At 40.3% G+C, this 15,407-nt stretch overlaps 1 protein-coding gene across 1 annotated transcript; it reads right to left on the bottom strand.

The window, feature by feature from the left end:
* Window positions 1-211: 211 nt before the first annotated feature.
* On the bottom strand, window positions 212-14,307 carry TNNC1 (troponin C1, slow skeletal and cardiac type). The gene is made up of 6 exons (XM_056856035.1): window positions 14,155-14,307; window positions 8,162-8,192; window positions 5,199-5,345; window positions 4,671-4,785; window positions 1,811-1,947; window positions 212-660 (listed from the first exon to the last, which is right to left on the bottom strand). Exons 1-6 carry the CDS (start codon window positions 14,176-14,178, stop codon window positions 629-631), a joined length of 486 nt encoding a protein of 161 aa, XP_056712013.1. The 5' UTR covers window positions 14,179-14,307; the 3' UTR covers window positions 212-628.
* Window positions 14,308-15,407: the final 1,100 nt, after the last annotated feature.

Below are 15,407 nucleotides of genomic sequence, written 5' to 3'. Positions count from 1 at the left end.
TTTGCTTGTTTTAAGATAAGGCAAGCTTTTAGTTAGTACACAATGTCAGGTGGAGGTTTCTCCCAAATGTAATATAAACTGCAACAGGAACGGAGCTTCTTTTGATAACTGTGTACTGCATCCATTAAGTAGGGGTTTTCCTATAGCCAAACAGCCAACACAGTCTTTAAATTATTTTATTAGCATTTCAAAAAGAATTTTTTTAAAAAAATTGTACACTCAGTATTTTTACATATCACATGAAATCAGATGGAGATGAGGTACAAGAGGGAAGAGATGGCAAATTCCACTGTTAAAGAATCACAACAATTGTTCATGCCTTAATTGTTGCGATATAGCACGTTTTTCATTAGGGCCAGCATAACTCATTCATGCATTAAGGACCAAATTATAGTCATGGAAACCAACAGCAATAAATGGATTACAATGCTCTGACTCAATAAATATCCACGGGGTGATGATTTGAGGCACTTAAGGTGAAACGGCTCATGTTTTCGACAATGTTCAAGCTCACCAAGTTTGGCACATGCCTTCATGCAATTAGCAAGAAAACCAGAACTGATGAAATGGCCCAAGACAAAACTGGAGGTGTTCAATAGTGGGGGCTGTTCCCGCTTGTAGCTGAGGTTTACTCGACACCTTTCATGAACTCCAGGAACTCTGCCAAAGAAAGGAAATAAAAGATACGAGAATAATTATTTCACATTTGGAGAGTTAGGGGATGATCCAGTGCCATCCTGTTTCCTTCATTCCTTCCCCCACCAGTACTGCAGCATGTTTGGAATTCCCCGCCACTGATCTCCTGTCCTTATAGATCTTTTCTCTGGGTTCAGAGACCTGTGCTCATGCATGGGCACATTTATTGCTGTACACAGGGCATGGGCTGAGTCATGGACTGAACCTATATTAAAAGGTAAAGGTCCCCTGTGCAAGCACCGGGTCATTCCTGACCCATGGGGTGATGTCACATCCTGACGTTTACTGGGCAGACTTTGTTTGCGGGGTGGTTTGCCAGTGCCTTCCCCAGTTATCTTCCCTTTACCCCCAGCAAGCTGGGTACCCATTTTACCGACCTCGGAAGGATGGAAGGCTGAGTCAACCTTGAGCCGGCTACCTGAAACCAACTTCTGCTGAGATCGAACTCAGGTCGTGAGCAGATCTTGGAATGCAGTACTGCAGCTTACCACTCTGCGCCACAGGGTTCCTATATTGTGTGTGTAAAGTGCCATCAAGTCACAGCTGACTTATGGCGACCCCTTTTTGGGGGGTTTTCAAGGTTAGAGACTAACAGAGGTGGTTTGCCAGTGCCTTCCTCTGCACAGCAACCCTGGTATTCCTTGGTGGTCTCCCATCCAAATACTAACCAGGACCGACCCTGCTTAGCTTCTGAGGTCTGAGGAGATCAGGCTAGCCTGGGCCATATTACTTAATGCTTTTTTTGGCCAAACTCACCCTGCTACCCTTTCTTTTATTTTTTTATTTTTTTTCTGGAATTGTCATCAACAGCTAATTCAGTATAAGGAAAACTAAACCACAGACTCACCGAACTATTGAGAACTGACAACAACAAGGTGATGCAAAGCAGAAAGTTATTTCAGTTCAGATTCTTCTGTGTGCCGCAATGCAAATTGAGACTTCCCTTTCTTTTAACAGAAGGAAATACATTTCGTTCTTAAAATGTGGTTCTGGATTTTGAAATTCTGGGCAAACTCAAGTATATGTCCTGTTTCTTTTTACAAGACTTACAATCTGAGAAACAGCAGTTCTTGCAGTGATTCTCAGGCAAAATAGCACACAAAAAGATACTCACCATCATAGTCAATCTTGCCATCATTATTTTTGTCTCCATCCTTCATCAGTTCTTCAATGTCATCTTCAGTGATGGTTTCTCCTGTAGCCTGTAACATGAGCTTTAGCTCATCCAGGTCTATGTATCCATCTGCGTTTCTGTGAAATAATTCAAGCACTCAGTAAAGGAAGGAGTCTATCTACAAATATTTATTCAGGGCTGAGTAATTTTCACCAGGGATTGTATTACATAAACTACGTGTCTCTTCAAACAGTACCTCCCCATAATGCATTGCGAAAAACAAGTGAGGAGACATCACTTGCACATTATATCAAAGGATATGATTGTATGGGTTTTTGTGTGTCTTGCAATTTACAAAGGAAAAAGGTTGAAAGCAAATGTGTTAAAATTAGTGGGACAAATACATATTCAAAGATTCACATCTGTATGAATATAGAAACAGAATTTTTGTTCTTAAAATATGACAGAAAACCAATAGCAGTCTTGTGACTGAAACCTCAAAGCTCCAGTGCTAATGGTGGCCATTTTCAATGGTCCAATTTGTTGAGGAGCTTATGGGCCTTCTTTCAAATTCAGATGTGCTATCTAGATCTGTCCCCCTGGAGAAAATGGATGCTTTGGAGGGTAGACTCTATGTTCTTGTACCCTGCTGAGGTCCCTCCCCTCCACAAACCCCACCCTTCCCAGGCCCACCCTCAAAATCTCCAGGTATTTCCCAATCTACAGCTGGCAACCCTATGTCTATTATTTATACCTTTATAAACTTGAGGCTGCTGAACAACTGAAAAATTGCAACCAGTGTCCAACTCAGCAGTTCCCTTCTCTTGTGTCTCACAGAAATCTCTAAAATAATTAACAGGAATTCTCTGTGCAGCCTCCATAAACAGCAAGTTTCTCTCTGTATCTGTGCACAGTGTATAAGCACAGAATGTCATTCTGGGAATCTTCTCAACAGTCATGAAACTCCATCCAATTCACCAAAGCAGGAAGTGTATTTAAGGTTTTAACTTTGAGCTAAATAGTTAAATAGTAGTAGCCATCATTATTGTCATGTCAGGGTCTTATATTAAGATATTTTTATATACTGTGAGTTCTATTTAATATATTATGTGTTGAATCCTAAAGAATCGCAAATGGGTTAAGTTTGAAAAATTGGATTTTTTTCATTTCCCCCTTCCTGCTTCAGCCCCCAGTGTCTCCCATATACTCCTGGGGGTTGGAGGATTTTTCAGAATGGTGTGGGATGTGGGGGGTGGGGTTTGCAGCCAGAAGGGAGAACTAGCAGAAATTGCCCATGAATCTTCCATGCTATATATCATTCCTAAGGGTTCCTGATCCTCAGATATTCTCAGGGCACAGAGGGCTACAGTGGGAACAATCACTTCTTTGAAATCACTTGCCAGCGCGGTGTAGTGGTTTGGAGTGGTGGACTCTGATCTGGAGAACCAGGTTTGATTCTCCATTCCTCCACATGAGTGGCGGACGCTAATCTGGTGAACTGGATTTATTTCCCCACTCCTACCCATGAAGCCAGCTGGGTGACCTTGGGCTAGTCACAGCTCTCTTAGAGCTCTCTCAGCCTCACCTACCTCACAGGGTGTCTGTTGTGGGGTGGGGAAGGGAAGGTGATTGGAAGCCGGTTTGATTCTTCCTTAAGTGGTAGAGAAAGTCGGCATATAAAAACCAACTCTTCTTCTTCTTCTTCTTTGTGGTTCCACAAATGGAGTTCCACAAATGATCCAACCCATTGCCTAGTGTGCTGCTGTAGCTGATTGCAATGCATGCAAATACTGAGCCCTTGTGTGTGTGTGTCACTCATATGACTGAGTGCATCCACATTAATAGTCAGTTTGTCTGTGTATGAGGCACAAACACTTAAAGTGATTTCCATCAAGCATTATTATTCCAGTATTTATTTTCCACCAAACATTCATGTTTGCAACTCTGCCTGCTTTTCTTGGGGTACCAATGCCACCTTGCGTCCACTCAGGAATGAAGCCTACCTTTTAAACTAAAAAATAAAGTTATAGAGTCCTGAGAGTGATTCAAACCACGTCTGTCGTACCATTTCCCTTTGATCATGCTATTTTATCCTGCCCGTTAGCTGTGCAAACCTTTTCTGGAGAATAGAATTGATTTCAATAATCAGATTTCCTCACCCGTAGCTATAATCTGCATACAGATTAATCCCATTTTTAGCTGAGATACTTCAAAAGAATGTTTACAATTGGCTGCCTCCCCACATAGAACTCTAACGTGACTTTAAATCTGAAGATTTAGCTCCCACAAAATAAGAAGGTTTGCTATCAAAAAATGTGATCAGTTGTATTTAGAATGTTTCCATGAACAGCATGTTGCAGGATTTAGGGCCAATCTAGACATAGAAGGGAAATCCACTTCATCAGTTTTGTTTAATACATTTCAACATAGGTAAACCCCCAGGTTTACAGAAAAATCTGAACAATATTATATAAAAATGATAAAATTATATAAATTAGTGTGGGGTGTTAAAAGCCCCCCCACAAGTAACTTGTGATGTCTGCATATGTCCAGGCATTGCAAAACACACACACACACACACACAGCTTTTAAAAAGATAGGGAGTGACCAAGCAGAGGGAGAAAATGCATAAATGGAAAACTGGAGAGGAGGGAGAGTTAGGCGGGGGGAGGAAGTGTTGAGAAGGATGTGACAGGGGAAGGTAAATACACAATTCTGAGGGTTGGTGGGACAGAGCAAGAGGAAAGAAAGTGGGGACTAGCTGGGGTGATGAGAGTTCCCCTCTATATATTATTAAACAGAAATATCTATGTCAGCTTAACATGATCAGTACATGATGTAAACTAGTTAAGGCACTTACTTATCAAACATTCTGAAGAGATCTGAAAGCTCCTCTTCTGATTTTCCTTTGCTGTCATCTTTCATACACCTGACCATCATAACTAGGAACTCATCAAAATCTACAGTGCCGCTGCCTGTCAACAACACGAGGATAAAAAAACAGAGTAAACCATCTCTCAACTTGAACAAATTCTATATAAATAGTGCTTTAGATTTAAAACATGATGAAATAAGATCAAATTAAAATATTATAAATACTTGGTCGAGGTTAGCTTTTGCTTTAATGGACAATTGTGTACATTATTACTACTCCTCAGATCTGACATTAGAAAACTTGTATGGAGGTGGGTTAAAAAGCTCTCACCTAACTTCTTCCTTCTTCCTTCACCACTTGAATCCAAAGAACTCCAAAGCAGAAAGTTTGTCAAAGGTCACTCTATTTTTCTTATTTCTCCTCCTATTATCCCTCCATCAAAAACAGTTCACTATATTTAGAGCATCTTTCCTCAATGTTTAACAATCTACAACTCTGGAAAAAGCAGCTCACCATCTTCATCAACTTCATCAATCATCTCCTGTAGCTCCTCAGGGGTAGGATTCTGTCCCAGCATTCTCATCACTTTTCCCAGCTCCTTTGTGCTGATGCACCCATCCTCCGCACCAAGGACAAAGATGTCAAAAGCTGCCTTGAATTCTGTAGAAAGAAATTAAATCAGTGCTTGTTATTAGGTGTATGCATATTGGTATCCCAAAATCTAAAAAACTCAAAAAAATACAATTTTTGGTATTTTTCGGGTGGGGGGGAGCCAAAAAAAGTGGATCTCAGATAATGCCGTTGTTGTTGTTGTTGTTGTTGTTAGCATTATTCAGGCCACTTTGGCCCTGTGTCATTTCCCCCTCCTTCCCCCAGTCTTCTCTCCCCCCTTAGTCACCTGCCTCTGACATAGGGTTGCCAGGTGCCCGCTGGTGGCGGGCAAACCCCCGGCCATTTACCCCTCTGTCCGCCGATCACCTGAGGATCGGCGGGCAAATGTGCACGTCTCGAGGGCCTCTCGAGGGCCTTATACCTCTTAGTTTGAGTGGTAAAGCTGCCCTTTACCACTTAAACTAAGAGGTAAAGGCCGCCGCACAAGCGCACGCTTACAGAAAAAAGCCTCCCGCCAGAGGAGAGAAGGGACCTGGCAGCCCTACTCTGACAGTAATCAAGTCCATGCTGCTTCTCCAGAGTCCAGAGAAGCCATGCATGCTGAATTGGTGTCAGATCCGCCCCCACCCCCCGGGCTTCTCCAGACCCTGGAGATTCCCATGGGTGGATCGGACAGAAATCCAGCCTGCACCACTTCTCCGGACTCCAGAGAAGGGGTGCAGGCTGGATTGCTTTCAGATCAATTTTTTTGGTATTTTTCGGGTTTGTCAAACCCGAACCTGAAAAATGTCCAAAAACATGGTGTACACCCCTACTTGTTATTATGTTGATTTTAAACAATAGAACACTTCACAAAGTCAAACGGATTGCGGCATTCTCAGCCATTTATTTGTTTGTTTGATTTATATCCTGCCCTTTCCCAACAAAGTTAGATTCAGGGCAGCTACCAACAATACATTCATACAAATTGTACAGACATAATTATACAACCTATATATATATCAGTAGAAAACATTTAAAAGCCTAACTACCTGAAGATGGCACCCTAACAATAAAATTCCCCTTATACTATTATCACCCATCCAAGGGGAAACATCCTCCTATGGGTAAAAAAAAATATTTTGTTGTTGTCATTGTTGTTTAACAACTCGTACCAACAGCAGGGGTCATAATGCATTGGTAGGGCCCAGCAGGGGAAACCAATTGATGTAAAAACCATTGCTGCCCTCAACCACAGGCCTGGCGGAACATCTCTGTCTTACAGGTCCAGAGGAACTGGGCCAAGTCCCATGAGGCCCTGGCCTCATTTGACAGAGAGTTCCACCAGGCCACGGCCAAAACAACCTTGGCTCTGGTCGAGGACAGCCTGATATTTCTTAGGCCAAGGACCACTAGGAAGTTGTTTCCAGTTGAGTGCAGCGCTCTTTGGGGGTATACCAGGAGAGGCGGTCCTGTGATATAACGGTCCCAGATCTTTTAGGGCTTTAAAGGTCAGTAGCTTGAGCCAGTACTTGAGCCAGTACTCAATCTGGAGCTAGTGCAGCTGGTGGAGCACTGGTTGTATATGTGCTCTCCATGAGGTCCCCGTAAGGACCCACACTGCCGCATTCTAGACCAGTTGTAGTTTCCAGAGCAACCTAAAGGGTAGCCCTGCATAGAGCAAATTACAATAGTCTAGTTTGGAGATGACCGTTGCATGGATCACTATGGCTAGATCAGGACGTGACAGGTAAGGTATCAATTGCCTGGTTTGGCAAAGATGAAAAAACGCTGTCCTGGCTGTATTTGTGACCTGGGCCTCCAAGGAAAGGGAGGTATCCAGAATCACACACAAACTCTTGATGGAGGAAGCTGGTATAAGTTGAACCCCATCAAGGGTTGGGAGCTGAATCCCCATGATGGTCAGGAGGTGCTCAGCAGAGCTTTCTCTTGTTTCCTTATTATGCAAGTAGTTCACTTCCATCATATGTGTGTGTACAGCTGAAATGCAGCATTAACTAACAACTAAAATTTTTCTGTGTTGTGACATCTCATCTCTGCAAAGCAGGATCTTAGGAAGTGAGATTAAGTCCCGTGTACGTTCCAGTATACACACTGACAGGCTTTGTAGGCACATTTAGGAATCCTGTAAAAACAAGGTTCTCAGTCATTCGTACAAAGCCATTTGTATACATGTAGGGCTATAGACATGGGCATCAGGGGTGGGGCCAACAGGCACGATTGGGCTCCCCTCTATGGGCCTAGAACTGGACACCTTTTGAACAAGGTTATACTCTTGCTTCTCAAGCAATAAATAAAAATCTCCATGCTGCATTCTTAGATAAAGCCCAGGTAGATATGAGTCCAGCTCCAATAAACCAGAGTTTTGGGCCTGACTAGAATGCTAGCAGTTTCTTTAGAGTTTTTCCAAAAAAACAATTTGAAATGACCTGAATTCTTCTACTCAGCCCTGAAAGAAAATAAATCATGTTCCCAAGGATACTGAATGGATCTGGAGGAGAGATTGATGGGATTTTACAGTGGGATATTAGCCCTGAAGGGTTCAGTTCTCTGCCTCCACTTTTGAATACCCCTATATGGAGAAAACATTGGTCGTTCAGGACAATCTGTTTTTATAAAATAGATAAATAACCAAAACAGTATTTCAGCCCTAAAGAGGAAATATGGAGACCAAACAATTCTGCCAAAAGATTACTGTATAAACACACCCACCAACCACAACTCTTTAAGGCAGCAATTAGTCTCTTTGGATACTAGCTGATTTTCATTGGTAGTGGTTAACTGGTGAGTCTGAAGACTTTCATTCCAATTATAGACTGACAATGGGGCTACATTCATAGTAAGATTAAGTGGCATACACTCACCATTTTTTTGTTCTTCTGTCAGCTGTTCAACCTTTTAACATTAAAAAAATAAGTTAAAAAATTGCAATAAGGGTTCAATAATATGCAACTTTCCTACACAAGGAACCTTCTGCCAATGCAAGGAGTCTTGTGTTCCACATGCAAATGGTTCTTTCCATTGGAGGAAGGTTCTGCCATTAGTGAAATGCAATAATAATTAATACAATCCCAATATACTCTATATTTATACTAGCATCTTGTTACTTCAGTCAAGTTCAGTGTCATCAAATGCAAAGTTGTACCCTTCTAAGCCCGTTGATGTCAATGGACTTGGAGCATAGTCCTGCTTAGGATGGCACTGCAAATCTCATAGTGATAGACCATATTTGCAGACAGAACACAGTGAGATACTGCATTAAGAAATAAATTATTTCTACCTCTGAATTCATTGGTTCTTAGTACTACATTTAATAAGAAGCATAATATCTTCATTTATCGGTGGTTGTTTTTTTTACCTGGCACCTCATTTAGTGGTGCTAAATAGGTATTTACACAATTGCTTTGTGTGTGTTGAAGGCAATACATGTTAACTTTCTCAATAGATTTTGTAATTTTGACCAATCTTGTGAAGTTTCCAAATATCTTCAGAATACGGCTTCCCATGTCAAAGTTCAATTCACTCTTCAGGGTACAGAAAAACCACATGGTGTCAAATAATTCATAAGACCATATTAAACAAACTAAAGAGAGCAATCTTGAGCAGGTTTATTCAGAATCTTACTAAGGTCTATTCAATTATGTTTACTCTAGGGAAATCTTAGGGTTCCACTGAAAATCACTCACAAAACAACTCCTGAAATCAACAAATAAATATTGATTCTGTGACATTCACTTACTGTTTTCCAATTTTAGGATTGCTTTGCCCTATATTTTTTTCCATGTACAAAGCCCTTCATGGCTTTGAACCCTCATATCTGCAAGACTGCCTCGTTCCCTTATGCACGGCCACAACAGCTTTGCTCATCTGAGTGAGGTCTTCTGCTAGGGTTGCCAATCTCCAGGTACTAGCTGGAGATCTCCTGCTATTACAACGGATCTCCAGCCAATAGAGATCAGTTCACCTGGAGAAAATGGTCACTTTGGCAATTGAACTCCATGGCAGTGAAGCCCCTCCCCAAACCCCTCCCTCTTCAGGCTCCGCCTCTAAAACCTCCCGCCAATGGCAACTCTATCTTCTGCAAGTACCAACCTTCAAATGGGCAAAATCAACAACTGACCATACACATGCCTTCTCTATTATGCCCCCCTCTATTATGGCCCCCAACTTGTAGAATGGCCTGCCTGAGGAGGTCAGGAAGTCTCCCACTCTCCTGGCTTTCAGCAAACTACGTAAAACTGAATTATTCAAGAGAGCCTTTCTACACATGCAATAGAGTTGCACTGTACTAAATGATTCACAAAGTTACTTAGATATATTATTAGGGGCTGTGGTCTATACTACTGTCTTTAGCTTACTGAAAACTAGGATCCTAGTGTGTAGTTTTTTGTATTGTTTAAGGTGTCAAGACTTCTGCTATGCTTCAGTTCTGTTTTTAGATTTGATTGGTTCTACAACCCTAATCCTACTGTATTGTTTATTGAATACCCCATCCTGTCAGTTACCGGTATATTGACTCAGTCTGTGTACTCCATCTTGAGTCCAAGTGATAATGATGGATTATAAATGATGTAAAGAAAGAAATAGTTTAGTTAAAGTTGACTTCAAAATGATATCGGCAATGATACACAGATTCTGTGACATTCACTTACTGTTTTCCAATTTTAGGATTGCAAAGGACAAAGCCATTCACTTGGGAACCTTGCCAAGCAAGATACTTGTGATCATACGATTTACATTTTATTCTGGAGTTTTTGAAAAATGTTAGTGATTGAGTAATTTAAAAAAAAAGAAACTTCTACTACCAGTAGGATTTCAGATGCCTGAAGACTTCATTCAGGATAGGTTTTTTACCTTGAAAGGTGCATGTAATAATCAAACATGGAGCTGATAGTTTTATTATTTAAAATATATCCAAATATTGTTTACATTACTCTTGTTGAAATCTTACTGTTTGTCAACACCTATTGTCAAGTACCTTGAATTCTCATTTTGGCCCTAGTTCCCATGCCCCTTCTGTTCAAGATGCACTTCTTTGCAAAGATTTTCCTGAACAATCCTAGACTCAGTTTATGCGCTGACTTTTCCCTATGCCGTCCTGAGCGCTCCTTGTTGCTTCCCAAGTTCTCACAATCATTGGTTCTCCAGCTGGGAAAGTATCATTTGCCCATACAAAACCCCTAGCATACAGCTGACAAGAAATGCTAGTAACACCATCATCAATTTTCTGTGCTTGTTCTGCATTTCAAAAGAATGTCATCATCCTATTGTTCCTCATTCCTCTCATCCTATTGTTCCTTATTCTTTTGCTTCGGAGCATTTCTTCAGCATAAACTGATACTCCTAGCTCAATTAGGGGGAGGGGACCATTAAAATTAAACAATGAAGTTGGCTGTGAAGCCAGAACTGACCCATAGAAGTACTGTTCTATAAAAGTAATGCCTCTCTCCTACTAAGCTACTACACCGTTAAAAAAAAAAAAAAAAAAAAAACAGGAAAGCCCCAGAGATGACAAGGACTATCTGTACTAGATGATTACAGACAACAATAGTAGCAAGAATTCTGTGCAGAATTTCATAGTGAAATCTAAATCCCTTTATCTAAGCCCTCTGTGATAGAAGGGGAGCAGCTGGGATCTGCTTTTTCATTGTGATGGCAGAAAATAAAATAAAGGGTCGCTGGAGACAGCAAACAAATGTCTCTTGTCACTTTTACGCAGCTCACATAACTTGACTATTTTGGCATGCAGGCTATTTTTATGCCCCACTGACTGAGGTGCTTCTGGTAAGAATACCGATTGTTCGCAGAGGCTGATTGGCATGGGTATTTATCTATGGAGCCTTTTATCTTGACACATGTCCCTGGCAGTGTTCTTTGTGCAACTCACTGGCGTCTGGAAACCGTACCAAAATTAGCCCTGCATAAAAGAGATGTGAGTGGGCAAGGTGATAAATCCACTAAGTTCCTTTAGTACACTTGAACAGCTGTCTTTTAAAAGTATTGGATGGATTCATTCAGTACACAATTAAATTTGCCTGTCATTTTGCAGTAAATTAGATCTTTAGTTCTTTCATCTCCAGCTAGACTCACTGGATACTATTTTTGTTGTTTTTGTAGTCATGAAAGGGCTAGACTGGAGACTTGGATTCAAATCTTTACTCAGCCATGAAGCTCGCTAGGGAGGCCATTAATGTCACATTGGTCAGCCTAATTTACCTTACAGGATTGTTGAGAGGATAAAAAAATAACTCCTTTGAATTTCTTGCTATAAAATAATGCTATATAAAATGCTATAAAGTAAATATGTGTAAGTCACCTTAGGCTACAGCAATTAAATAATAATAATAATATCTGCAATGTATGTTAGCACTTTTAGTGTTCAATGCACTTTTCATACACTGTCCTTACAACAGCCCCATAAGACAGGGGGAAAGGGGAGCTTGGCCTCAAGTCACCTAATGAGTTGTTACAAGGGTGAAATTTCAACCAGGGACCTCCTTGATAACATTCTCTTAGCTGCTAAGCTATGTCTTCTCCCAAGAAAACACCTAAAGCATCACCTTGTCTCCCAGAAACCCCAAAAGAACAAATGCAAGAATCAATACTTCTGATGTCACCAAGGCCAGGACTTTATTAAGCATCACTGATGAAGAATTCACTGAGAAGCTTCAATCCTTCCCCCCGACATAGGGTTGCCAACCTCCAGGGCGGCTGGCGCTCTCCTGCTATTACAACTGATCTCCATCTGATAGAGATCCATTCACCTGGAGAAAATGGCCACTTTGGCAATTGGACTCTATGGCATTGAAGTCCCTCCCCTTCCCAAACCTCACCCTCCTCAGGCTCTACGCCAAGAACCTGGCATCCCTACTGTGACAGGAGATTCCCCTGTACTACCAGGACAGTAGCCTTGTGAGTCTGTTACAGTAAAACAAGAGAGTCTTGTGACACTTCAAAGAATTTATTGTAGCATATTTAATTTATTTTAGATATCTATACCCTGCAGTTCTTTCCCATGGAACTCAGTGTGGTTTACATTATTCCTTTCTTCTCCATTTTATCCTCACAACCTTGTGAGGTAGATTAAGACAGAATGACTGGCCCAAGGTCATCCAGAGAGGCCCAGTCTGGCCCTCTAATCACTGCCCCATCAGATGCTTGAAGAGTGTCTTTGTTGGCAGATATACATGCTGTGCATAGAAAGCAAGAGATAATGTAAACCATGGGGTGAAGGGTAATGAAATACAAAAAGTACAATCAGCCTGTGTGATTTCTATGCAAAATCAAGCATAGAGTAATGATTCACAATGGTACTAGTAACAGTCTTATCTCCCAATTGCAGGAAGGATGATTAAGATAAGAGAAAATAAAAGGATGTGACTATAGTAAAAGCAATATAAAAATGCTTTAAAAAATGACAATACAAATTTCCCTCACTGGATTTATGTTCCTATTCATTGCATGAATTCCTTCTAAGCTTGCCCTGCATTCCACTAATGGCCAGCTGGGTTGCTGCAATTTGTGGGTGGTTGTATATTTTTCTCAGCATACAATGCAAAGCATGTGAAACCAAATGCACCAGAGTCTCTTGGATATTATTTTGATTAAAAAAATACTTCCACATTTTAGGTAATAATGTGTCCACAACCCAAACATTTTGTGGATTATTTACAGCACAGAACAGCCGTTTAAACCTCCTTTGGGAAGCTTACCACTCACTAGGACATATTCATCCCCCTCCAATTAGGGATTTATAATAACACTTTTCACCACAGAAGATCAGATAACCCAACTAGTTTCCAGCACAGCAAGAATTGTACTTCAACTTTCTTTCCTACTGTAATTAAAACTGCATTCATTAGAGTATTTTTATTATTGTTTGTTAATTTGGTTACTCCTCTTATTTACTTTGTGAGCTAAAATCAGAATTGGCCTAATTCGATTAGGACCGTGGTTCCTTCCTCTCCTAATTAAATATAACATTTTATTTTATTGGTTCTTTTACAGACCGGCAATCAAAAGCAAAAATAGAACAGTGCAATTTTTGGAGCACCCTCATTGTTGATAATTAGGGATGGGGAAAAATATTTGGTGACTAATTTCAAATTATAATCCTTCACAATAAAATTATATATCTGTACACACATTTACCTGGAAAAGGTTACTCCAGAAAATTAATATTTTAATATATACAAAATAAATAGTTGAAGGTTCCAGTTTCCTATAGATTTCATCGGTTAGTCATAAAAATGCAAAATAGGTTTAAAAGTAAAAATCACTTGAATGCAGGTACACCCTACTGTTACTCATATCACCCCATTAAACACAATGTGTTTAAGCATGTCAGACTCATCATAGGATAAGTCTACATATACAAGCCTGGATTTTTACACAGAATACAACCAGAAAAGATTTTACCAAAGCAACCCAATACTACATTTCTAGAAGAAATTACTTAGAAGAGGAACATTAGCTGTTTAACAGAACTCCTTCATCTAATAAAAACTGTCTATAGAAGGTTCTACATTTATCAGATTTAAGATTTATTATCAGTTATGTTAACATCATCATTATCGCTAGCATCAGAAAGAATACTAATGCTTCTCATGAAGAATTCTCATGCTAAGACACAAAGGGAGCAATCATAAGCAAGTATGCTCAGTAAGCCCCATATTACTCAGGGGGACTTACTCCCAGGAAAGTTCTTCTAAGACTTAGTACATAACCCAGAGCACCCCATCCCTGCGCAGACACAGCATCTCCAAGAAACTGTGTTCTAAGAAAACCAACCAATATATTTTCACTGTTATTAATCTAGACTCTGAATTATACCATGCTACATGGAAATTTTACTTACTGCCGCCTTGTAAATATCATCCATGTTTGGTTATCGTTGGTCAGTAGCTGGGCTGAGATGACAAACTGTACAGAGACAACCTTCAGATCTCTGCCACTCTCTGTTCCTTGACGCTTTGCTTATATAGTAGGCTGACAACACGAAATGTGTCAGTCATGGACTACACAGTCATCCCCACACAGCCCAGCACATATACACCCGGGAAAAGGCTATGCTATCCCCTTTCAAGTAAGATTCTTCTCCCCATCACAAGAGGAAGTATGCAGAGTTTGTTTCAGATGACATTCCTAAAGTCTGATGCTGATTCCACTGATGCTTTGCCTTTTACTTCAATAGGCTCAGAACTGAAGTATAATCTGACTCTTGCCTCACTTAAATTTATTTGTGTAATCATGTTATGCCCACCAATACAAAATGTTGGATCCCAACATCCTTAAAGGCAGATGACACAAGATTAGTGTGAGATAGGTACTGCCCATTAAATCTTTTTTTAAAGTAAATTTCCCATGATAGCACCTGTGTCACTTGGTTCAATACTTATTCATGCTAAATGTTTTGCAAAACAAGTTGCTCTGTCAGCCAAATCCTTAAGGTTCATAAAAGCACAGCTCTCACAGTCCAACACCTTTAACTGTAATAATGCTTCCAGGGATTAAAAAAAAACAGACAAAGTTTTTACATACACTCCCTGATTTTTTTTTTTTAAATTAAACTTATATCCCACCCTTTCTCCTGGCCGAAGCTGTGCTCAGGGCAGCTAGTATCAAAGATAAAACAACATAAAACACACTAAAAGCATACAATTTATCTCAGTTAAAAACAATAATCTCTAGTTTAAAATTCAGATGGCGTTCATTTACTTGCACACAGGAACCGTGGCCGGCCTGGGGAAGCAGTCAGGGAAAGAATTTTGAATTCAAACAACTTTCCATGCAATCTTTTCAAAATATCATCATCAAAATAAGTAATTCTCAACATGGCCAAATCTGTGGACACTTCAATCTGGAGACGGGGGCCATGTACAGACAAGACAAATCTTTCTGCAAACCTGAAAAACGTCCCAGATTTGCAAAAAAATTCTGAAATCATAAATAAAAAACATAGGGGATTAATCCCTTCTCAAATAATAGCAGTAGCACCTATAGCTTTAAGAAACAATTGCTGTCAGTAACTGTTGCTAGGTAGCCACAACACTATTGCCAGCCTTCAAGCCTTCAAACAAGTAATTTCAACTGTGTATATAATGGTAGTAA

The sequence above is a fragment of the Euleptes europaea genome, chromosome 1, assembly GCF_029931775.1.
Source record: "Euleptes europaea isolate rEulEur1 chromosome 1, rEulEur1.hap1, whole genome shotgun sequence".
Classification (NCBI taxonomy): Eukaryota; Metazoa; Chordata; class Lepidosauria; order Squamata; family Sphaerodactylidae; genus Euleptes; species Euleptes europaea.
This window is presented reverse-complemented; position numbering and strand designations above follow the sequence as displayed.